The 26,100-nt window shown below is 42.1% G+C and overlaps 1 protein-coding gene across 1 annotated transcript in view; it reads right to left on the bottom strand.

The window, feature by feature from the left end:
- PREX2 (phosphatidylinositol-3,4,5-trisphosphate dependent Rac exchange factor 2) overlaps window positions 1-26,100 on the bottom strand; it is a 438,451-nt gene that overhangs the window by 62,140 nt on the left and 350,211 nt on the right. The window contains exons 36-37 of the mRNA XM_082259215.1: window positions 6,959-7,025; window positions 3,205-3,395 (exon numbers count right to left, since the gene is read on the bottom strand). Of these exons, the coding sequence (XP_082115341.1) occupies window positions 3,205-3,395; window positions 6,959-7,025 (258 nt within the window). The remainder of the gene's footprint in view (window positions 1-3,204; window positions 3,396-6,958; window positions 7,026-26,100) is intronic.

Raw genomic sequence — 26,100 nt, 5'->3', positions numbered from 1 at the left:
CCCCAGCAAAGCATGATCCAATTTGCTACAGCAGGGGAAGAAATTCCTCCCTGATCCCTCGAGGGGCAATCAGATATTCCCTGGATCAACGTTACCTATAAATATTAGTACCCAGTTATATTATGTACACCTAGGAAAGAATCCAGGCCTTTTTAAAAGCAATCTAGTGAGCTAGCCAGAACCACCTCTGGAGGGAGTCTATTCCACATTTCCACAGCTCTTACAGGACTGTGTAAACTGCGTTTACTATGCTTCGGTTTGTGAATGAACAGGAAGCCGCTCAGCACAGAGCACCTCCTATTCATTCACTGTCCAGTGCAGCTAAAGCTGCAGAGAAAGGCATGTGTGTTTAAGATTTGGGGTGCACACCCTAATGCAATAGGTCTTCGCACACCTATGACACTACTAACCCCATCAACCCCCATCTAATAAAGATGGACAAACTCAAACTTGTCTGAAGTCCAACCTCTTAGCAACCTTGGCTCTCTCTAGAGATAGTTTGGAAAAGTGACCATAGCCACCCATAGGAAGCAAGTGCTTTATCTGCAGGATTAGGCCTCTTTCACATAGCCGCTCCGTTTTTTATCTCCGCTCCGGCACTTTTTTTTTTATTTTCACGGACACGGATGACACTTGTGTCATCCGGTCCGTATGTCCGCATATCATCCCATCCGTTTGCGGATGATATACGCAGGGCCAGATTAACATAGGGGCTATTGGAGCTGCAGCTCCAGGCCCCTACCTTAATATAGGCCCCGGGTTGGCAATATTCACTGTTACCGCTCTTCTGTCACTTGTAAACACAGAAGTCTGGCTTCTATGCTCGCTTCCCCAGGCAGCTCCCTCAGAACCTCCCCACACAGCACGAAGGCCGGACAAGGAGGGACAGTTGCCGATGCATGGATGTGTTTATGGGCTTCAGAGACAGCATCCCATGTGGAATTAGGCATGCATGGCTGCACCCTTCCTCCTCTGGGTGCATGCCAAGGCACGGCCCTTAAGGCCCTTCAAAATCCTCAGCACCAAACCCATGATGCTCTTAATCCGGCCCTGGATATACGAACATAATGTATGTCTATGGGCATTGCGGATGTCAGCGGATGATATCGCTGACATCCGATTTTGCATCCGTTCTGTTTTTTAAACGGAAGAAAAATAGGGTTCTGTTCCGTTCCGAAAAACGGAACAGAACTGAAAGGACGCAAATTGGATGTCAGCGGATGGTCATCCGCTGACATCCGCAATACCATTGACATGCATTATGTCCGTATATCACCCTGCAAACGGATGGGGTGATATACGAACATATGGAGCGGCCGTGTGAAAGAGGCCTTACAGGGAGAAAATAAAGGTAAAAGGTCTAAAAAGAGAGAAATAATGCAAACACTTCATCTAAGTATAATAAGCCGCAATATTTTAAACATTTGTTTTGGGGCTTTAAATATGCTCTAAACATGAGCTGCTTTGTCACAGATTAATTAAAATTGTATTTCAGACTTTGTGCATACATCAAATGGTAAATGCAGTGTTAATGGAAAGTACACTGTCACTAGTAATTCAAAGCCTGCACATCATTACAGCTAATAGGAAGAAACAAGAACACTTACAGTTTTAACCCAGTTTAAAAAAAAAAACTAATTTTAGAAATTAGTATGGCATCAAAACAGTCTTAATGATTCCATTTTACGATTGTAATGAGCAGTGAAGGCAAGCAAACATCGTTTTCTGTGCATATGTTTACTGTTTGTGTACTGGGCACATCACCAAGCTCAGAGAATGATGTCCTACTTGTATACACAGATTCATGGAGACATGAATATTAAATACCATGACACAACAGCATTACTATATTACCAATGCAAGTTCTTCACATTTCCTTTCAAGAATGAACATTATACCTAACAAGTATGGACAAATGAATGCGAAAAAACAAACACTAGAACGGGCTGCCCTTAATTGCTTACAATTATTTGCTGTTGCAATGTGCTATCATTTATGTAAACATTATATTCTAAATTATCTGCATTATCTAGTTCACAAGCTGACAAAATAGCTATCTTTTCCCTGTTTTTACATCATGCTACTAAGAATATTTTTTTAAAATATAAAAACATTACTGTTTTGATTATTTAAAATGTAACTGTCAGCGATACTAAGGAAGCAGCTATCTTGCATGATAAACAGGTATAAGAATCAATGCAATCAAATCCATAGGAGCTGGTGCCATAACTAAATTATGCGATGTGTCATACGCAAAATGCAACAAAAAAAAAAAAGCAGCTTGTCTGTTGCCGTTTGGTGTGACATCTCCATGCCGTCAGTAGTAGGTATGAGTTTATGTCATAGCAGAAACTAAGAACTGTGCAGTTTACATCCTTGATCCCCATAGAAAGACTTAAGTTAGCTGCATAGCCTTTCTCTGCCAGAATATTTTGGGTTCATCCCACTGGTGAAGCATAATGGTGGACAGGCGGTCAGCAAATAGAGTGAACTCGGGGTTTAACCACTAGGTGTACACTACATTAGCATTCCCCGCCACAGATCTCTGAGATGAGGGAACATTAAAAATGAAGTATGGTCATGTGCTTTGGGGCTGCACATGCCCACAGGCATACCTACCCACTCCCATCGGAAGCTGGCATCGGTGGGCGTGGGGATGGAGTGGCCATCTTAGGCCAGACGTGTGAATGTATATATAGACACAGAGGTTGATTTACTAAAACTGGAGAGTGCAAAATCTGGCACAGCATAGAAACCAATCAGCTTCCAGGTTTTTTTGTCAAACCTTAATTGAACAAGCTGAAGTTGGAAGCTGATTGGCCACTATGCACAGCTGCACCTAACTTTGCACTCGCCAGTTATAGTAAATCAACCCTACAGTCTCGCTATCTATTGGGGATACAGTTGTGGACATGCGGTGGCCTGGATTTTCCTGCTGTTTAGAATTTTTAAGATATACATTCTAGACATCTATTTGGGATGTTTTTATACCCTATATTTGTTTCATCACTCACTTTTGCCAATGTCCATACTTACTTTGAGTAAAAAGGACTGTATATATTGATTAGGTTATCTAATATAATGGCTGTATTGTATGCAACCTCATTAACTTTTAATCCTTTTTGCTTAGAATAAAAAAAAAAAATTCAGATATGCTCATTAAAAAAAACATGTTCGGCAAAAAGTAATAACTCATGTACTTACCTGTGCACCCCGCTATTGCACATTATTATGTGGCAGGCTCCAAGCCGGTTACAAAGTTCTGAAGACACAGACAGCAGTCCAACTCCTGAGGCACCACAAGCTGTGTAGGCACAGGCGGCTGTACGTTTGGAATGAATAAAGCAATCTACCAGCCGGTACAATTCATCCAAAGCATTTAATGGCCTCATCAGCTACAGAGAAAGGTGAAAGGAAAAAAATAAAAATATAACACAACACAACCACAAGCATTTACTATATGCACACACTACCATAAAACAATTCCTAAGTATCTCATGCATCACACTTCTGGTTATTTCCTTCACATGCTCACTCTCATATGCTTTGGGTTTAGTGAAGAAACAACCACTATGTTGTTTAAATCTTTCATGTCTTTTCAATGAGTACTCATTTTAAGTAATTATTCAAAGGTTGCCTAAAAGTTTTTTTTTTCAAATAACTTTACCGTTGTGTATACCTTTTGAGCGAATTACTGTGCATCCGGAAAGTACTCACAGTGCTTCACTTTTTCCACATTTTGTTATGTTACAGCCTTATTCCAAAAAGGATTAAATTCATTATTGTCCTAAAAATTCTACAAACAATACTTCATAATGACAATGTGAAAGAAGTTGGAAATCTTCACAAACGTATTAAAAATAAAAAACAAACAAAATTGCGTGTACATAAGTATTTACAGCCGTTGCCATGACACTCAAAATTGGGCTCAGTTGCATCCTGTTTCCACTGATCATCCTTGAAATGTTTCTAAAACTTGATTGGAGTCCACCTGTGGTAAATTCAGTTGATTAGACACGATTTGGAAAGGTCCCACAGTTAACAGTGCATGTCAGAGCACAAACCAAGCCATGAAGTCCAAGGAATTGTCTGTAGACCTCTGAGACAGGATTGTATTGAGGAACAGATCTGGGGAAGGGTATAGAAACATTTCTGCAGCATTGAAGGTCCCGATGAGCACAGTGGCCTCCATCATCCGTAAATGAAAGAAGATTGGAACAACTAGGACTCTTCCTACAGCGGGCCGCCCGGCCAAACTGAGCGATCGGGGGAGAAGGGCCTTAGTCAGGGAAGTGACTAAGAACCTTGATGGTCACTCTGACAGAGCTCCAATATTTCTCTGTAAGGAGAGGAGAACCTTCCAAAAAAACAACCCTCTCTGCAGTACTCCACCAATCAGGCCTGTATGGTAGAGTTGCCAGACGAAAGGCCCTCCTCGGTAAAAGGCACATGACAGCCCATCTGGAGTTTGCCAAAAGGCACCTGAAGGACTCTCAGACCATGAGAAACAAAATTCTCTGGTCTGATGAAATAAAGATTAAACTCTTTGGCTTGAATGGCAAGCATCATGTAACCAGGCACTGCTTATCACCTGGCCAATACCATCCCTACAGTAAAACATGGTGGTGGCAGCATCATGCTGTGGGGATGTTTTTTAGCGGCAGGAATTGGGAGACTATTCAGGATCGAGGGAAAGATGAATGCAGCAATGTACAGAGACATCCTTGATGAAAATCTTCTCCAGAGCACTTTGAACCTTAGACGGGGCAAAGATTCATCTTCCAACAGGACAATGACCCTAAGCACACAGCCAAGATAACAAAAGAGTGGCTATGGGACAACTCTGTGAATGTCAAAGAACCAGAGCCCAGACTTGAACCCAATTAAACGATTCTGGAGAGATCTGAAAATGTCTGTGCACCGACACTTGAGAGGTCCTACAAAGAAGGATGGGAGAAACTGCCCAAAAATAGGTGTGCCAGGCTTGTAGTATCATACTCAAAAAGACTTGAGGCTGTAATTGGTGCCAAAGGTGCTTCCAAAAGTATTGAGCAAAGGCCATGAATACTTGTGTACATTTAATTTTTTTTGTTTTTATTTGTTAAAAAATTTGCAAAGATTTCAAACAAGCTTCTTTCACATTTTCATTTTGAAAAATAATTAATTTAATCCATTTTGGATTGGAATTGTAACATAACAAAATGTGGAAAAAGTAAAGCGCTGTGAATACTTTCCGGATGCATTGTATATAAACAGATGTCGAAGACCAATATGTCTGACAATAAAATAAGCTTCCTTGCTGAATGACTGCTGTGGGAAATTCAACTACAGTATAGGATAAGTAACCTGGATGGTGTATTGGAATATGGAAGAGGTGAATGGCGCTGCCTGGAAGTGTCTAATCAATGATTAGGTAAGTAAGGTGAAGGGGATCAGATCCAAGAATTCAATCACATGGAATACCCAATAAAAAAACTAAATCCAAAAAATTGATAGCACAATAAATAGATAGTATAAATATGAGGAATTGGATCTGGTAAATCTAGCAATAATAGATCACAATATAATAGGCTGGAAAATGCACCAATTCTTCAGATCCAAGATTCTGTCACATGGAATACACGATAAAAATAAAGCCAAAATAATTGATAACACAATAGATAGTGAAGATGGGAGGAATCGGATCCGGTAATTCTAGCAATAATAAATCGCAATATAATAGGCTGAAATCTGCACAAATTCTTCAAGGCAATAAATAAATATAAAGTGCTGAAAGTGACAAGTGGTACAAAGTGAACATGAATAATTCAAATAACAATGTTACATATACCACAAAGTGCTAAAGTGATAAATATACTAATGTGCGGATCCCAAGAGGATCAGTATAAAAAGTAAAGTGATGAAGTTCTGGTAATTCAAGCGGTAAGCGTGTCTACCAACAGAAAATGTGAAATAATTAATTATATGAATTGCACTCAAAAGAGGGCTTGGTGCTAAGTGCTAACACAAGGTAAAAAAATCAATACAATGGTGTAAATGATGACCAAAAAAAACATATAAAGTGACTAGTGCTGATAAAATATCGCGACTGAGAGGATGGAATCACGCAAGATGAATAGTCCAATCATCCAAGTCGCACAAAAAGGTGATCCAGTGCTGAAATTTAAATCAGTCCCAAAGAATGTATAATCAGGTGACTAAAGGTGCTGTGGACTGCTACAAGGGTCTCCAAGTGTGGTCGGTGTGACGGGACAGGTGCTCCCAGGATGGTGTATGGTTTTGGATTACATATATCTGGCCATTTATTTACATAGATATTAGTCAGCAAATTACAATCACTATGCAGTACAATGAACACACAGGTCTGCCAACATAGACAAAGAAGAAAACACTAAAAACAGAAACATTTTTTTAAACAATAACTTTAATAAGAGTATTACTAATAAGATGATCACATCCAAAGAAATAAGCACATGAAAAAAGGTCAACCTTACAAATCTAAACACAAACTAATATGTATCTTATATTTTTATGTCTAATTTAGTTGAGAATACAGGGTCCAGAGATTAAACAAGCATTATAATGGCTTAAGACCCCTTTGATGCCTTGCTATAAATGAATACCTTTGTGCCACAATGCAAATTCCGTATTTACAGCTCCTTGTTAGAATTTTCCTTATAAACTTCATTCTCAAATTCAGCCATCAGCAACAGTATCTTTGCCAAATTTACTGGTTTGGGCTGTCTCTCTTCTAATTCTAATGCCCCCATTTGCAATCCACCTTAGCAATCTATTCTTTTCAGGATCCCCTAGGATTCTCTCTAAGAAATGCCCAAAACCCCTATTGGTGCGTGGTGTGTCTGTACGGCCAGCAACAAAAGCTGCACAGCAAATTTGTCTCCACATAGATCATACTGAATGATGCAGGGTTTCATTCCTAATAGTATGGGTCATTTACCTTGTCGATAAAAGCAGCTTTAGATGTTGTATTTGGAGGGAGGTTTGTCTTATCCAAGTAGAAAGCCCTGAGAAAGACACCAATACATCAATAGTTAATATAATATAAGAGGCCGGTTCAAATCAATAAATTTCAATATATACTATTTATATATATAAATATATAAATATATATATATATATACAGTATCTCACAAAACTCCTCACATTTATGTAAATTATATCTTTTCATGTGACAACACTGAAGAAATTACACTTTGCTACAATGTAAAGTAGTGAGCGTACAGCTTGTATAACAGTGTAAATTTGCTGTCCCCTCAGAATAACTCAACACACAGCCATTAATGTCTAAACTACTGGCAACAAAAGCGAGTACATCCCTTAGTAAAAAAAATGTCAAAATTGGGCCCAAAGTGTCAATGTTTTGTGTGGCCACCATTATTTTCCAGTACTGCCTTAACCCTCTTGGGCATGGAGTTCACCAGAGCTTCACAGGTTTCCACTGGTGTCCTCTTCCACTCCTCCATGACGACATCACAGAGCTGGTGAATGTTAGAGACCTTGCGCTCCTCCACCTTCCTTTTGAGGATGCCCCACAGATGCTCAATAGGGTTTAGGTCTGGAGACATGCTTGGCCAGTCCATCACCTTTACCCCCAGCTTCTTTAGCAAGGCAATGATCGTTTTGGAGGTGTGTTTGGGGTCGTTATTATGTTGGAATACTGCCCTGAGGCTCAGTCTCCAAAGGGAAGGAATCATGCTCTGCTTCAGTAAGTTGGCATTTATGGTTCCCTCAATGAACTGTAGCTTCCCAGTGCCGGCAGCACTTATGCAGCCCCAGACCATGACACCTCCACCACCATGCTTGACTGTAGGCAAGACACACTTGTCTTTGTACTCCTCACCTGGTTGCCCCCACACACGCTTGACACCATCTGAACTAATCTGAGTTTATCTTGGTCTAATCAGGACACAGTTCCAGTAATCCATGTCCTTAGTCTGCTTGTCTTCAGCAAACTATTTGCAGGCTTTCTTGTGCATCAAATTAAAAAGAGACTTCCTTCTGGGACAACAGCCATGCAGACCAATTGGATGCAGTGTGCGGCATATGGTCTAAGCACTGACAGGCTGACCCCCAACTCCTTTAACCTCTGCAGCAATACTGGCAGCACTCATACGTCTATTTCTCAAAGACAACCTCTGGATATGACGCTGAGCACGTGCGCTCAACTTCTTGAGTCAACTATGGTGAGGCCTGTTCTGAGTGGAACCTGTCCTGTTAATTTGCTGTATGGTCTTGACCACCATGCTGCAGCTCAGTTTCAAGGTCTTTCAGGGCAATGTTCTTATAGCCAAGGCCATCTTTATGTAGAACAACAATTCTTTTTTTCAGATCCTCGGAGACTTCTTTGCCATGAGGTGCCATGTTGAATTTTCAGTGATCAGTATGAGAGAGTGAGAGTGATAACACCAAATTTAACACATCTGCTCCCCATTCACACCTGAGACCTTGTAACACTAAGGAGTCACATGACACTGGGGAGGTAAAATAACTAGTTGGGCCCAATTTGGACATTTTCACTTAGGGGTGTAGTTAGTTTGAGGGAACAGCAAATTGACACTGTTATACAAGCTGTACACACACTACTTTACATTGTAGCAAAGTGTAATTTCTTCAGTGTTGTCACATTAAAAGATATAATAAAATATTTACAAAAATGCGAGGGGTGTACTCACTTTTTTGAGATACTGTGTACAGTATATATATATATATATATATATATATATATACACACACACTGATAATTACATTAATTCAGGCATTTGTAAAATTGTCATGGATGAGCGTTTGGGGTAGAGGAATTTGACTGCAGAGAGTCCTGACCTCAACCGAATAGAATATCTTTGGGATGAATTAGAGCGGAGACTGCAAACCAGGCCTTCTAGTTCAACATCAGTGCCTGACCTCACAAATGCACTTCTTGAAGAATGGTCAAACATTCCCATAGACACACTCCTAAACCTTGTGGACAGCCTGCCCTGAAGAGTTGAAGATGTTATAAATGCAAAGGGCGGCCAACTCAATACCGAAACCTATGGACTAAGACTGAGATGCCATTAAAGTTCATGTGCGTGTAAAGGCAGACGTCCCAATACCTATGACAATTTAGCATACAAGACTCTGCACTGATCTCTATACCCTGATACAAGACTCCACACTGACTTCTATACTCTAATAGAAGACTCCACACTGACCTCTATACCCTGATACAAGACCCCACACTGACTTCTATTCCCTGATACAATACTCATCACTGACCTCTATTCCCTGATACAAACCCCCACACTGACCTCTATAGCCTGACACAAGACCCCACACTGGCCTCTATATCCTGATACAAGACTCCACAATGACCTCTATACCCTAATACAAGACTCCACATCGACGTCTATTCCCTGATACAAGACTCCACACTGACCTCTATACCCCGATACAAGACTCCACACTGACTTCTATACCTTGATACAAGACCCCACATTGACCTTTATACCCTGATACAAGACCCCACACTGACCTCTATGCCCTAAAACAAGACTCCACACTGACCTCTATTCCCTGATACAAGACCCCACACTGACCACTATCCCCTGATACAAGACTCTACACTGACTTCTATACCCTGATACAAGACCCCACACTGACCTATGTACCCTGATACAAGACTCCACACTGACCTCTATACCCTGATACAAGACCCCACACTGACCTCTATACCCTGATACAAGACCCCACACTGACCTCTATACCCTGATACAAGACCCCACACTGACCTCTATACCCTGATACAAGACCCCACACTGACCTCTATTCCCTGATACAAGACCCCACACTGGCCTCTATACCCTGATACAAGACCCCACACTGACCTCTATACCCTGATACAAGACCCCACACTGACCACTATATCCTGATACAAGACCCCACACTGACCTCTATACCCTGATACAAGACCCCACACTGACCTCTATACCCTGATACAAGACCCCACACTGACCTCTATATCCTGATACAAGACCCCACACTGACCTCTATACCCTGATACAAGACCCCACACTGACCTCTATTCCCTGATACAAGACTCCACACTGACCTCTATTCCCTGGTACAAGACTCCACACTGACCTCTATGCCCTGATACAAGACTCCACACTGACCTCTGTACCCTAATACTAAACCCCACTCTGACCTCTATACCCTGATACAAGACTCCACACTGACCTCTATTCCCTGGTACAAGACTCCACACTGACCTCTATTCCCTGGTACAAGACTCCACACTGACCTCTATTCCCTGGTACAAGACTCCACACTGACCTCTATATCCTGATACAAGACCCCACACTGACCTCTATACCCTAAACCTAAACTCCACACTAACCTCTATACCCTAATGCAGCATCAAGACAAAATTATTTTGCATGATTTAACATATTTTCAAGCAACATTCTGATTGGCTAAACAATAGATGAGATTAGCTCAATCCATATTAATGTTTGACCTTGTCCTACATGAAGGACATTATTTTTATTGTAAAGTTCTCGGATTGTTTAATACTTTATCTCAGAAAATCTATCCTTGTAATTTACAAGTCTTTCCATACAGCATAAACTTGAGTCTCATATCAGTTCCTGTACACGACCTCTATCGGCCACCTTTCTCTTTCTATGAAATATTCTTCCTTCCTGTATATTGTTTGACTTTATTTAATCATAATTTCCCTTTGCCTTATTCCCTTTCCATTTTCCTCCAAGCTATAAATAAAATCGCGCTCACTACCAAAGCACAGTTCATGGATTAAGAAACATGAACCCGAATCCCTGTGAAGCCCTTAGAACTCCCTCATCTAACACCAGTTTGAAACCTTCAGATCTTCTTTGTTTTCAACTTTAGGATCTCCTTTATTTTACAGCATGATAAACTCCTACATAAAAACAAGAGATGTCTGAGGAAAAGATATAACACAAAGGTCTTCTGGGGAACGGCACGAAAACAAGGAACAGTGTGAGGTTATCTTGTCATATGATCAACCTTTTACTTGCACGAGTGTGTGTATTACTCTTTGACTAAAGGCTGTGAAAATTAATGACCAAATCTGGCTTTTTGTTTGATAAAAGCTGACCAGACGGGTGTGATGCTTGCTGAATGCAAAATAGCAATAGACAACTACAAACACAGAGAAAAAAAACATTAGGCGGATCACAGCACAGCGACACTGGTTTTGCTAGGCATGTCAATATGTTTGTTGAGGACAAGCAAGCAGAGAAAAATGTAAGAGGGGATTTAAAAAAGAATGGGGCAAGAAGTTTATTTTATAGAATTCATTTTTTTGTACATTTGGTCTCTTTTAATTTCCGTTCCTTCAGATACAACAGCAGTGTTTCTCAACCTTTTTTCAGTCAAGGCACCCTTTAACCACTTAAGCCCTGGAAGATTTTACCCCCTTCCTGACCAGGGCCTATTTTGCGATTCGGCACTGCGTGACTTTAACGGACAATTGCACGGTCGTGCGACGCTGTACCTAAACGAATTTGATGTCCTTTTTTTCCCACAAACAGAGCTTTCTTTTGGTGGTATTTGATCACCTGCGCGATTTTTTGATCATGCGCTATAAACAAAAAAAGAGCGTAAATTTTGCAAAAATAACAATATTTTTCACATTTTTTTATATGAAATCCCCCCCCCCCCCAGAAAAATGTAAAAATCAAAATTTTTTAACATTTTAGGCTAATTTGTTTTATGCTACATATTTTTGGTAAAAAAATCGCAAAAAGCGTATTTTGATTGGTTTGCGCAAAAGCTATTGCGTTTACTAACTAAGGGAACGATTTTTGTCATTTTTGTTGTTTTTTTTTAAAGCGTAATGGCGGCAATCTGCGTTTTTTTTTGCGGTACTGCGACATTGAGGCGGACAGATCGGACCCTTGACTGACATTTTTGACACTTTTGGGGTTACCAGTGACATTACTACAGTAATCAGTGCTATACATATGCACTGTTACTGTAAATGACACTGGCAGTGAAGGGGTTAACTTTTTTGGAGAGGGAGGGGTTAAGTGTGTCCCTAGGGGCGTGTTTCTAACTGTGATTGGCTGTGGCTTGAGGTGTAGGAACAGTGATCAACGGTCCTACACAGTAGAACCGTATGATCACTATTCTTACACAGGGGAGAATGACAGGCGGCTTGTTTACATTAGCCGCCTGCTTTTCTCCCGCTCTAACGGACGATCGCGAGTGACCGGAGGACATCGGGTCCACCGGGCACACGCGCGGGGGGGGGGGGTCTGTGACCGAGCGGGAGCGGCAGCGCGCAGCCGGCGGCGCGCGCTCGCTCCCCAGAGCCTCACAGGCTAGTGACGTACCGATACGTCACTTTGCCTGTGAGGGGCTGACCGCCGCAGTATATGTACTTGCGGTGGTCGGCAAGTGGTTAACATTATGCACAATCTCGAGGCACCCTATTCTAAAATGTAAAATAAACAAATCGTTTTACATAATGCAGTGGCATCGACACACATAGGACACCCAACATTAGCGATGATTTGTTTTATACACCTTTGCACACTGTTACTGACTAGTATTCCAGTGTTTCTGCTATCCCTCAGTTTCCCTCCCTCTTTCAGCTAATGTGACCCCAGTGCAGAAAGAGAAGGGCAAACAAGGACATCTTCAGGTGCTCAATGTCTTCCTTATAAATTTATGACATCACCATTTATTAGAACCCCAACAGCTGGCTCACATGGTGCCCAAGATTGTAATGCTTCACAAATTAAAACCTGTAGCTTTGTGTAACCAAAAAATGCAGACGAGATCCACCAACCAGCATGCTGACAATTGGGGCAATTTGAGACAATTTTTTGCATTTTTCCAGGTCACCCCTGAAGAGCCCAGAAGGCTGAAAAGGCTGCTCTAAAGTGAAGGAAAATCCCCTCTGTTGTCACAAGAACTGGTATCCCTATTGGAGGTTTTCCCCTCACCTCCTGTTGATTTGACAAATGTAAAATGTTTTTTTTTTTCTATTACTTTTTAAGAGAAACTAATCAATGGGGCACATAGAAAGTGCCTAGTGCAGACACAAACAGCAATAAAAACCAGACAGGTTTTAACCTACAGCACTATCTAAATTTAAAAAAGTTTTGGCTGTATCGTAGATATGCTTTGAAGCTGATCTCTAGGATAACAATAACAAAACTATCAACCTTTCTACTATCTATCCTTATTATAAAAAAAAACAATTGTAAAAGTTCTTGTGACATTATCAATTTAGTTTTTGTTCCAGTTTATGGCCAACCTAAATGGGGGGGGGGGGGTATTAAAGAGTGGTGTCACACATTGTTTTCCATGTTTCTCTGTGCAACACATATCACCATAAGCTTAGGGATGGTAGTTACATTTGTGGGTGGCTATTGACTTTAGACCATGTCGGGGAAGATTTATTTTTCTTTGTCAACACCCCCCATACCTACATACTGCTATCACTGGCAGCTCATGTACCGAGAGAATACATGGGGTGGCGAAGCTGATCAAAAGTGGGCCTAGCTAAGCATAGACAGGACTTTCCTTCTCAAATACAGTAGTACCACCCCAAGTTCATTTCACTCTGCCATGATGATGTCAATGCAGTTTTGCTCTGCAAGAGACTAGAGCTCTACCTGACAAATGGTAACAAAAAATACTCATAGGCAATATACCATATTGAAACTAAAAAAAACATCAGTGCAATCATATATAATGTTATTGTGATATTTTGGCATATTGTTGGTATACATATTACTGCACGGCACTACTTATATTATTAAAGGAACCGTAAGTATAAGAATATATTATTTTAATATAACATATTGACTAAAATAAAAAATGAATTTAAGTTTCAGTCCTGATCATGATTAAGACCACAATTCTTTCTCTTTAAGCGGAGTGTACCAATATGGGCTTTTAGTGGATGATGTGAAGTTTAAAGTGTATCCTATCTACCCTATTATTTCACAACATGAGAACCACAAACACATTCTTTTTTTATAGCACTTCCTTTAATTGTAAGAACTCTGTGCTCTCGGTTAATCAAATTTTGTATGAAATACCTAATGGAAATGTTGGCTGCATGCCAATATTGAGCGGCTCATTGAGGTAAATGGGAACAAATCCTTTTTGCAATGTTCAGAATAAAACAATGCAATGGTTGAAAAAGGGTAGAAATTGATCCAATTATCAATTAGGTTTCAACATTCATTGTTTTGTTTAACGGAATCTCCTTAATTACCGAATCATAAATTTAAATAATATTTGGAGGACATTTGTAAAATTAAATATTACATGTTAAGTCTAATTTAAAAAAAGAAAACATTTAAAAGATTTTGTCTTTTTGAATATCCTCAAGTAGTGCTAAAAGGGTTATTATCTAATCCAAACATTATAGTACAGTGGATGCTGGCAGTTTGAATCAGAAGTACCTTTTTACAGTTGTCAGGGAGTCCAACAGTGAGGTATTTCCAGCTGAATTCCCAGTTCAGCCAGCTGCTATGGGCATTAAAATGTCAAATGACAGTGTCCCAGTTCACTGCTGAATTGTCCATTGTGTAGAATAAATAAAAAAAATAAATGGGGAATGCAGCTGTGACACATTGGGGTTGATTTAAAGACAAATAGACTGTCCACTTTGCAAGTACAGTTGCATTCATTTTCCTTAGTAAATATAATGTTGCTAAAGCTTTATTTTGTAAAGAATACCCAATCAGGTGCAAGGATATTAAGAAAAAGCATTTTTGCCTGCCACATGATTGGACGATAGAATTCAGAGGAGCTTTACCACATTTACTAAGCTCTGGGGAAAATGAGTGCAGTTGCACTTCCAAAGTGTTGATTGCTTTTAGTAAATCGACCCTAATGCAACCATTTTCAATATTGTGGGGGAGCTGGAGATGCAGACAATTTTGGAGAAAGCTTACTATTGGAGTGAGTATCAAAATGTTTATTCAATCCATCTGTGTCCATCTAAAATGTGTGTGTGTATATATATATATATATAACAGACAACTACAACGGGCCCCAAACTACAGCACACCACTGCACGCACACCATGCATTGGCAGCCTATTCTCAATGTATAGGCTGCCCTAATGCAAAGCAAGTTAAAGTAGAAATGCAAGACCTTAAACTGAGTGTGGTGATGTACGACTTTCCTTTCATATTTTGTATTAGTAGGCAGCCCTGAATAATATTAGTAGGCAGCCCTGAATTTGCAATCCAAAAGGTTCAGCATTTGCCAGATTAGCTAATATGGCTATGGTCCTTGTAGTGTGCAAGGGTTTTGTAACCTTTACATACATTTTTTATGCATTTGTTGCACATTTTATGTATGTTTTGCATGCGCTGCTTGCATTTTCTGTGAAAGAGGGCACTTCCTACATTACCATGGATATTAATCTCTATGGCAGGCGTGTTGCTCTTAAATCACAGCTAAGATGCTGCTTCAAGGACTTAAAAATGCATACATGAAAATAACGCCAATAAATATATTAACAAAGATCTCATCAAAACAGAAAAGTGGGATCCAGCTCATCTACTTGTCATCCGATTTAAGTTCCTGTGGGCTGATCTGACAGGTCTGGCATTGCTCCCTGCTGTCCTACAGAGGCAACAATGATGCCAGTAATCATATATTATGGCTCTACTGGGCTTAGCAAATCTTGGCAACTTACGCAAATTAGTTCTGCTGTAATTGATATGCTCAGACTGCTTTTAGTCCCAGTCCAGCTCTATGCTGAAAATATAGTTTTCATAAAAGCTGTGCTTAATGTGAAACCTCCCCATACCTAAGTTATATTAACAGTAACAGTTTAATGGGTGGCAATGTAACTGGAATTATTACAATAAAAAGAAGAATGACTTTACTGTGTGTCTCTGGAAAGTATGATGTCTGCTGAACGGTGAGATTTGTGAGATAACTGTGAGTAGGGAGTTGCAGTCACCTACAGTATATACCCATTTCTATATCTTGTAGGAAGAAGAAAACAATAGTGTAACTACAGGGAAAACAATTTATTTCGGAACTGGAGAAACCTCAAAGAAAACAGACAGAAACACCTTATTTTTTGGAGAAGAATGGGGAAAACTAGAAACTTGGACTAGAACCTCTGAGTAGAACTTTTAACTAAAACATAACTGCTGAGTTCCCACTAGACACTTTTCTCTAGAACGATTGGCAGGTCTCGGCGGACATTGAGTCCGCTGGACCCGCTGATTGGCTTCTGCTGTGTCCAATTACAGTGGGAGCAGGACGCCAGCGGCACGCGCACCCCAGACACGGGAGTGTCAGATCATGTACTAGGTATGTGATCTGGCACAGAGCGGCCGCTCTGCTGCAGTAAATGTACGCGGGGCGATTGCTAAGCGGTTAAAGCAGATTCCTACCATTTGCAGTCTGAATAAAAATGTTGCATTGTCCTTGTACCACTTTTGACACTCTGTTAACTGTTACTATATTGCCTTCCTTACCTGACTACCTCTGCTTCTTCTAAATGGGATGCTGCATTTGCATGCAGAATTTTCTAATGACAACTAACAAACACTAGGGAATTCATTCTGATTTACATTGTACTTGGACTGTCAATTGTTTTGTGATCCCTGGTCTTCCAGGTAAATCTATTACTCTGCCCATTCACAGCAAAGTAACAGGTTCACATGATTGCCTGCCCCCTCCATTATGGATACCTACCTTCCCTGCACTCCCACATTACCCCATTTGCCATCTCCGGCTTTGATAAAAAGGTATGGAGGAGTACCTCTGAGATTGCATAGGACCATTTAATCAGGGTTCTAGCAGATGAAAAAGCACACCAGGGAATGTAAGTATCAGTAACAAAGGTGAAACCCCTAAAGAAGACCTATTACTTTGTTAAGAATGGGACAAGTGTAAGGTTCCCTTCAAATACCAAGTCTCTCTATCCACTGCCTTTTATAAAGAAATACCTGGACTGGTCACTACAAGTGACAGCTTCTCCGTTTTTTCACATATTGTTAGAAAAAGCTACTACCACCAATGGGAAAAAGTAGTATCACATGAGTTAACATACAAGCAAGAATGTATGTTAACTTATGTTAATGTAAAGAATCCACAAAAGTTTGCGGTTTTGGTTGAACAAACCGATCTAGAAATTTTCTGAATGTAGTCAATAGGTATTATTTGGAAAAAGAGCAAGTGAAGATGAAAGGCAGCTCTTGTGAGAATAGAATACTTTGTTAGCCATATATTGGCAGACTAGCATATCATCAATGAGATCTCCTTACTACCTTTCCCAGACACAAAAAGTTACATCACAGCACAAATTAAGCATATTTGCATTTTCTTTGGATAAATGCCACCTAGCCTTTTACATTTTCAGAGATTTGCCAGCATTTTCTAATGACCTTAAGAGTAGTGATGTGTGCTTCCAATATTCAAGAATGATTAATATCAATTTATCAATTAACCCCTATATCACCCAGTTTTTACAAACAATGCTAAGGTTTATCTGATTAGGAAAATCTACGCATGTACAGTATTGTGCATCCTTATTTGAAAGTGAAATGTTGAACCACGTGATTTCTCTGATACAAGTATCCATATCTGTATTACCAGAATAAATACACAGACATCATCATTAGTGTTGAGCGAACACGGACTGTATTATTCGTGTTCATACCGAATAATTGGATTTTTTGTACCCGAACACGGACACGGACACTTTACTGTATGTTCGGGTAAAAATCCGTGTTCGGTCGTTTTATTTCCGGGTTTTGCATGCTTTGGCGCTCTTTTCATGGCGGGCTTTCAACAGCCAATCAACAATCGTTTAACTGGTGTGCCTTAAGCCATCCCAGCCATGCCTGCAAATGTCTCAGTAGCTGTGATTGGCCGTCTGAAGCATGTGACCAAGTCTTTATAAGTTCGAGGCAGCCGCAGCGGCGTCATTATGCTGCTTAGATTCAGGGACAGAGCACACATCAACGTGCTGGCTGCTGATTAGGGAAAGATAGGCAGGAAAAAACCATTTGTGTCCGGATAGAATTGAGGGACAGGTCGGAGTGTTTAGGCAGGGCGAGTTGTAGGCATTTTAGGGATAGAGTCTGCTGAATTATAGGGTCAGTGTCTTCTACAAACTACAATCGATATTGCTGTGTGGGGGGTGGGGTGAATCTGCACTCAATCCTGATCTACGATCTCTTCTCAATCCTGTTAGGGACAGAGTCTGCTGAATTTTAGGGAAACTGTGTTCTACAAACTACAATCGATATTGCTGTGTGGTGTGGGATTGGAGATAGGCAGGTGTCAGTGATCCACATCCATTTTTCTGTGTGTGAGCTGCAGTGAACACAATCTTTTTGGGCTGCAGTGAACACAATCTTTTTGGGCTGCAGTGAACACAATCTTTTTGGGCTGCAGTGAACACAATCTTTTTGGGCTGCAGTGAACACAATCTTTTTGGGGTGCAGTGAACAAAATCTTTTTGGGGTGCAGTGAACACAATCCTTTTTGGTGTGCAGTGAACACAATCTTTGTGGGGTGCAGTGAACAAAATCCTTTGTGGGGTGCAGTGAACACAATCTTTTTGGGGTGCAGTGAACAAAATCCTTTTTGGGGTGCAGTGAACAACATCCTTTTTGGGGTGCAGTGAACACAATCTTTTTGGGGTGCAGTGAACAAAATCCTTTGTGGGGTGCAGTGAACACAATCTTTTTGGGGTGGAGTGAACAACATCCTTTTTGGGGTGCAGTGAACAAAATCCTTTTTGGGGTGCAGTGAACAAAATCATTTTTGGGGTGCAGTGAACACAATCTTTTTGGGGTGCAGTGAACACAATCTTTGTGGGGTGCAGTGAACACAATCTTTTTGGGGTGGAGTGAACAACATCCTTTTTGGGGTGCAGTGAACAACATCCTTTTTGGGGTGCAGTGAACACAATCTTTTTGGGGTGCAGTGAACACAATCTTTGTGGGGTACAGTGAACAGAATCTTTGTGGGGTGCAGTGAACACAATCTTTGGGGGGTACAGTGAACACAATCTTTGTGAGGTGCAGTGAACACAATCTTTGTGGGGTGCAGTGAACACAATCATTGTGGGGTGCAGTGAACTCAATCTTTGTGGGGTACAGTGAACACAATCTCATACTTCTGAAGGTTTGAGGGTGCTGCCTGTTCCATACTCCCCCTACTCCTCATCTAGCCTTTTAGGGGTACAAACAATAGTAATTGGGGCCTAGTGTGGTTGTGTACGTGTGATATACATACACTTTTTTGGGATCATATTTTCTATTCCGCTATTTAATCAAAAACCTTTGGGGATCAGTTAAATTGGGGGATAGTCTGTGTTGGTACGTGTGAGAGAGATCCACCTTTCCAAGTTGTTGGGGTTCATCTCATACTTCTGAAGGTTTGAGGGTGCTGCCTGTTCCATACTCCCCCTACTCCTAGCCTTTTAGGGGTACAAACAATAGTAATTGGGGCCTAGTGTGGTTGTGTACGTGTGATATACATACACTTTTTTGGGATCATATTTTCTATTCCGCTATTTAATCAAAAACCTTTGGGGATCAGTTAAATTGGGGGATAGTCTGTGTTGGTACGTGTGAGAGAGATCCACCTTTCCAAGTTGTTGGGGTTCATCTCATACTTCTGAAGGTTTGAGGGTGCTGCCTGTTCCATACTCCCCCTACTCCTAGCCTTTTAGGGGTACAAACAATAGTAATTGGGGCCTAGTGTGGTTGTGTACGTGTGATATACATACACTTTTTTGGGATCATATTTTCTATTCCGCTATTTAATCAAAAACCTTTGGGGATCAGTTAAATTGGGGGATAGTCTGTGTTGGTACGTGTGAGAGAGATCCACCTTTCCAAGTTGTTGGGGTTCATCTCATACTTCTGAAGGTTTGAGGGTGCTGCCTGTTCCATACTCCCCCCTACTCCTAGCCTTTTAGGGGTACAAACAATAGTAATTGGGGCCTAGTGTGGTTGTGTACGTGTGATATACATACACTTTTTTGGGATCATATTTTCTATTCCGCTATTTAATCAAAAACCTTTGGGGATCAGTTAAATTGGGGGATAGTCTGTGTTGGTACGTGTGAGAGAGATCCACCTTTCCAAGTTGTTGGGGTTCATCTCATACTTCTGAAGGTTTGAGGGTGCTGCCTGTTCCATACTCCCCCTACTCCTAGCCTTTTAGGGGTACAAACAATAGTAATTGGGGCCTAGTGTGGTTGTGTACGTGTGATATACATACACTTTTTTGGGATCATATTTTCTATTCCGCTATTTAATCAAAAACCTTTGGGGATCAGTTAAATTGGGGGATAGTCTGTGTTGGTACGTGTGAGAGAGATCCACCTTTCCAAGTTGTTGGGGTTCATCTCATACTTCTGAAGGTTTGAGGGTGCTGCCTGTTCCATACTCCCCCTACTCCTAGCCTTTTAGGGGTACAAACAATAGTAATTGGGGCCTAGTGTGGTTGTGTACGTGTGATATACATACACTTTTTTGGGATCATATTTTCTATTCCGCTATTTAATCAAAAACCTTTGGGGATCAGTTAAATTGGGGGATAGTCTGTGTTGGTACGTGTGAGAGAGATCCACCTTTCCAAGTTGTTGGGGTTCATCTCATACTTCTGAAGGTTTGAGGGTGCTGCCTGTTCCATACTCCCCCTACTCCTAGCCTTTTAGGGGTACAAACAATAGTAATTGGGGCCTAGTGTGGTTGTGTACGTGTGATATACATACACTTTTTTGGGATCATATTTTCTATTCCGCTATTTAATCAAAAACCTTTGGGGATCAGTTAAATTGGGGGATAGTCTGTGTTGGTACGTGTGAGAGAGATCCACCTTTCCAAGTTGTTGGGGTTCATCTCATACTTCTGAAGGTTTGAGGGTGCTGCCTGTTCCATACTCCCCCTACTCCTAGCCTTTTAGGGGTACAAACAATAGTAATTGGGGCCTAGTGTGGTTGTGTACGTGTGATATACATACACTTTTTTGGGATCATATTTTCTATTCCGCTATTTAATCAAAAACCTTTGGGGATCAGTTAAATTGGGGGATAGTCTGTGTTGGTACGTGTGAGAGAGATCCACCTTTCCAAGTTGTTGGGGTTCATCTCATACTTCTGAAGGTTTGAGGGTGCTGCCTGTTCCATACTCCCCCTACTCCTAGCCTTTTAGGGGTACAAACAATAGTAATTGGGGCCTAGTGTGGTTGTGTACGTGTGATATACATACACTTTTTTGGGATCATATTTTCTATTCCGCTATTTAATCAAAAACCTTTGGGGATCAGTTAAATTGGGGGATAGTCTGTGTTGGTACGTGTGAGAGAGATCCACCTTTCCAAGTTGTTGGGGTTCATCTCATACTTCTGAAGGTTTGAGGGTGCTGCCTGTTCCATACTCCCCCTACTCCTAGCCTTTTAGGGGTACAAACAATAGTAATTGGGGCCTAGTGTGGTTGTGTACGTGTGATATACATACACTTTTTTGGGATCATATTTTCTATTCCGCTATTTAATCAAAAACCTTTGGGGATCAGTTAAATTGGGGGATAGTCTGTGTTGGTACGTGTGAGAGAGATCCACCTTTCCAAGTTGTTGGGGTTCATCTCATACTTCTGAAGGTTTGAGGGTGCTGCCTGTTCCATACTCCCCCTACTCCTCATCTAGCCTTTTAGGGGTACAAACAATAGTAATTGGGGCCCAGTGTGGTTGTGTACGTGTGATATACATACACTTTTTTGGGATCATATTTTCTATTCCGCTATTTAATCAAAAACCTTTGGGGATCAGTTAAATTGGGGGATAGTCTGTGTCGGTACGTGTGAGAGAGATCCACCTTTCCAAGTTGTTGGGGTTCATCTCATACTTCTGAAGGTTTGAGGGTGCTGCCTGTTCCATACCCCCCCTACTCCTCATCTAGCCTTTTAGGGGTACAAACAATAGTAATTGGGGCCTAGTGTGGTTGTGTACGTGCGAGATACATACACTTTTTTTGATCATATTTCCTATTCCGCTATTCAATAAAAACCTTTGAGGATCAATTGAATTGCGGGATAGTCTGTGTCGGTACGTGTGAGAGAGATCCACCTTTCCAAGTTGTTGGGGTTCATCTCATACTTCTGAAGGTTTGAGGGTGCTGCCTGTTCCATACTCCCCCTACTCCTCATCTAGCCTTTTAGGGGTACAAACAATAGTAATTGGGGCCTAGTGTGGTTGTGTACGTGTGATATACATACACTTTTTTTGGATCATATTTTCTATTCCGCTATTTAATCAAAAACCTTTGGGGATCAGTTAAATTGGGGGATAGTCTGTGTTGGTACGTGTGAGAGAGATCCACCTTTCCAAGTTGTTGGGGTTCATCTCATACTTCTGAAGGTTTGAGGGTGCTGCCTGTTCCATACTCCCCCTACTCCTCATCTAGCCTTTTAGGGGTACAAACAATAGTAATTGGGGCCCAGTGTGGTTGTGTACGTGTGATATACATACACTTTTTTGGGATCATATTTTCTATTCCGCTATTTAATCAAAAACCTTTGGGGATCAGTTAAATTGGGGGATAGTCTGTGTCGGTACGTGTGAGAGAGATCCACCTTTCCAAGTTGTTGGGGTTCATCTCATACTTCTGAAGGTTTGAGGGTGCTGCCTGTTCCATACCCCCCCTACTCCTCATCTAGCCTTTTAGGGGTACAAACAATAGTAATTGGGGCCTAGTGTGGTTGTGTACGTGCGAGATACATACACTTTTTTTGATCATATTTCCTATTCCGCTATTCAATAAAAACCTTTGAGGATCAATTGAATTGCGGGATAGTCTGTGTCGGTACGTGTGAGAGAGATCCACCTTTCCAAGTTGTTGGGGTTCATCTCATACTTCTGAAGGTTTGAGGGTGCTGCCTGTTCCATACTCCCCCTACTCCTCATCTAGCCTTTTAGGGGTACAAACAATAGTAATTGGGGCCTAGTGTGGTTGTGTACGTGTGATATACATACACTTTTTTTGGATCATATTTTCTATTCCGCTATTTAATCAAAAACCTTTGGGGATCAGTTAAATTGGGGGATAGTCTGTGTTGGTACGTGTGAGAGAGATCCACCTTTCCAAGTTGTTGGGGTTCATCTCATACTTCTGAAGGTTTGAGGGTGCTGCCTGTTCCATACTCCCCCTACTCCTCATCTAGCCTTTTAGGGGTACAAACAATAGTAATTGGGGCCCAGTGTGGTTGTGTACGTGTGATATACATACACTTTTTTGGGATCATATTTTCTATTCCGCTATTTAATCAAAAACCTTTGGGGATCAGTTAAATTGGGGGATAGTCTGTGTCGGTACGTGTGAGAGAGATCCACCTTTCCAAGTTGTTGGGGTTCATCTCATACTTCTGAAGGTTTGAGGGTGCTGCCTGTTCCATACCCCCCCTACTCCTCATCTAGCCTTTTAGGGGTACAAACAATAGTAATTGGGGCCTAGTGTGGTTGTGTACGTGTGATATACATACACTTTTTTTGGATCATATTTTCTATTCCGCTATTTAATCAAAAACCTTTGGGGATCAGTTAAATTGGGGGATAGTCTGTGTCGGTACGTGTGAGAGAGATCCACCTTTCCAAGTTGTTGGGGTTCATCTCATACTTCTGAAGGTTTGAGGGTGCTGCCTGTTCCATACCCCCCCTACTCCTCATCTAGCCTTTTAGGGGTACAAACAATAGTAATTGGGGCCTAGTGTGGTTGTGTACGTGCGAGATACATACACTTTTTTTGATCATATTTCCTATTCCGCTATTCAATAAAAACCTTTGAGGATCAATTGAATTGCGGGATAGTCTGTGTCGGTACGTGTGAGAGAGATCCACCTTTCCAAGTTGTTGGGGTTCATCTCATACTTCTGAAGGTTTGAGGGTGCTGCCTGTTCCATACTCCCCCTACTCCTCATCTAGCCTTTTAGGGGTACAAACAATAGTAATTGGGGCCCAGTGTGGTTGTGTACGTGTGATATACATACACTTTTTTTGGATCATATTTTCTATTCCGCTATTTAATTTAACTGGGCCTCCATGCGAGACCTGTGTGCCTTGTTGCGCTGTTTTGAGTACTCCACCAACATGGCCAGTGGCAATGACGCCGTTCTCAGCTTAACTATCCCACTTCTATGCCTCCTTGAAAAAACAATTCGGGCGATGATGGAAGAGGATGTGGCACAGGATGAGGAGGAGGAGGAGGATGAAGAGGTAACATTTCCAAGGCTTTCAGGGCAGTCATTCGCAAGGGGCTCCGAGGGTGGGTTCCTGCACACGCAAACGCCAGGGACGCAATTGTCCAGCAGGGGCACAGTTCTGGAGGATGAGGAGGATGAGGAGGAGGAGGAGCTGGAGGAGGAGATGGAACCATGTTCACAGCAGGGTGGCACCCAGGCCAGCTCATGGCCATCACTGGTGCGTGGCTGGGGGGATACAGAGGACACGGACGATACACCTCCCACAGAGGACAGCCTTTCGTTGCCTCTGGGCAGCCTGGCACACATGAGCGATTACATGCTGCAGTGTCTCCACAACGACCGCCGAGTTGCCCACATTCTAACTTGTGCTGATTACTGGGTGGCCACGCTGCTGGATCCCCGTTACAAGGACAACGTACCGTCCTTAATTCACTCACTGGAGCGCGATCGCAAGATGCGCGAGTACAAGCGCACGCTGGTAGACGCCATGCTGCTGGCATTCCCATCTGACAGCGGGGCCACAGTGGAAGCACAAGGCAGAGGAGGAGGAGGAGGAGGTCGCCAACGCAACCAGGGCACCGCCAGCACCTCAGAAGGCAGGGTTAGCATGGCCGAAATGTGGAAAAGCTTTGTCAGCACGCCACAACAAACAGCAGCACCAGCAGCTCAGATGGAACGTCTTAGCAGGAGGCAGCATTTTACCAACATGGTGGAGCAGTATGTGTGCACACGCCTACATGTAGTGAATGACGGGTCTGCCCCCTTCAACTTCTGGGTCTCCAAATTGGGCACATGGCTTGAGCTTGCCCTTTACGCCTTGGAGGTGCTGGCGTGCCCTGCAGCCAGTGTATTATCTGAACGGGTATTTAGCACGGCTGGGGGCGTTATAACAGACAAGCGCAGCCGCCTGTCCAGAGACAATGTGGACAAGCTCACGTTCATTAAAATGAACCAGGCATGGATCCCACGGGACTTTTCCGTACCTTATGCAGAATAGCAATGGATACCGACCTTACCCACCCATTGTTCCATTTTTGCTCTTTCTCACTCTTTTGGGGTGTACCCTCATTTAAAATTTTTGAAAAGAAGCAGTGTTGGCTACCTCGTCCTCCTCCTCAGGGCCAGATTAATGTAGGGGCTATTGGAGCTGCAGCTCCAGGCCCCTACCTTTTATATAGGCCCCGGGTTGGCCATATTCACTGTTACCGCTCTTCTGTCACTTGTAAACACAGAAGTCTGGCTTCTATGCTCGCTTCCCCAGGCAGCACCCTCAGAACCTCCCCACACAGCGTGAAGGCCGGACAAGGAGGGACAGTTGGCGATGCATGGATGTGTTTATGGGCTTCAGAGACAGCATCCCATGTTGAATTAGGCATGCATGGCTGCACCCTTCCTCCTCTGGGTGCATGGCAAGGCACGGCCCTTAAGGCCCTTCAAAATCCTCAGCACCAAGCCCATGATGCTGTTAATCCGGCCCTGGTCCTCCTCCACCGCCGCTTCCACCTACACCGCCCATAGGTGTGCGCAGCCTATTGCATTAAGGTGTGCACCCCAAAGTTGAAATACACATGCATGTGTTTGCCAGCAGGGAGAGTAATGTATCGGGGCCATGTACCTGTAGGCAAGGAGAAATAGAGCAGAGCAGGTCCCAGGGAGATCTTTCCCATCTCCTCACTGGCAATGCTATGTGCCCTAGGTGATTAGGGTGTGCCCAGGCACACCCAGCACACCCTGTGCGCACGCCTATGTCACCGCCACATCCACCACCACCTCAACCTCCCTCCTACTCCATATGGGCCTCGTCCTTCAGAGATGAAGAAGAACATTGTTTTATTTTTCTGTTTTTTTT

Source organism: Pelophylax lessonae, assembly GCF_965119305.1.
Source record: "Pelophylax lessonae genome assembly, chromosome: 5".
Taxonomy (NCBI): domain Eukaryota; kingdom Metazoa; phylum Chordata; class Amphibia; order Anura; family Ranidae; genus Pelophylax; species Pelophylax lessonae.
This window is presented reverse-complemented; position numbering and strand designations above follow the sequence as displayed.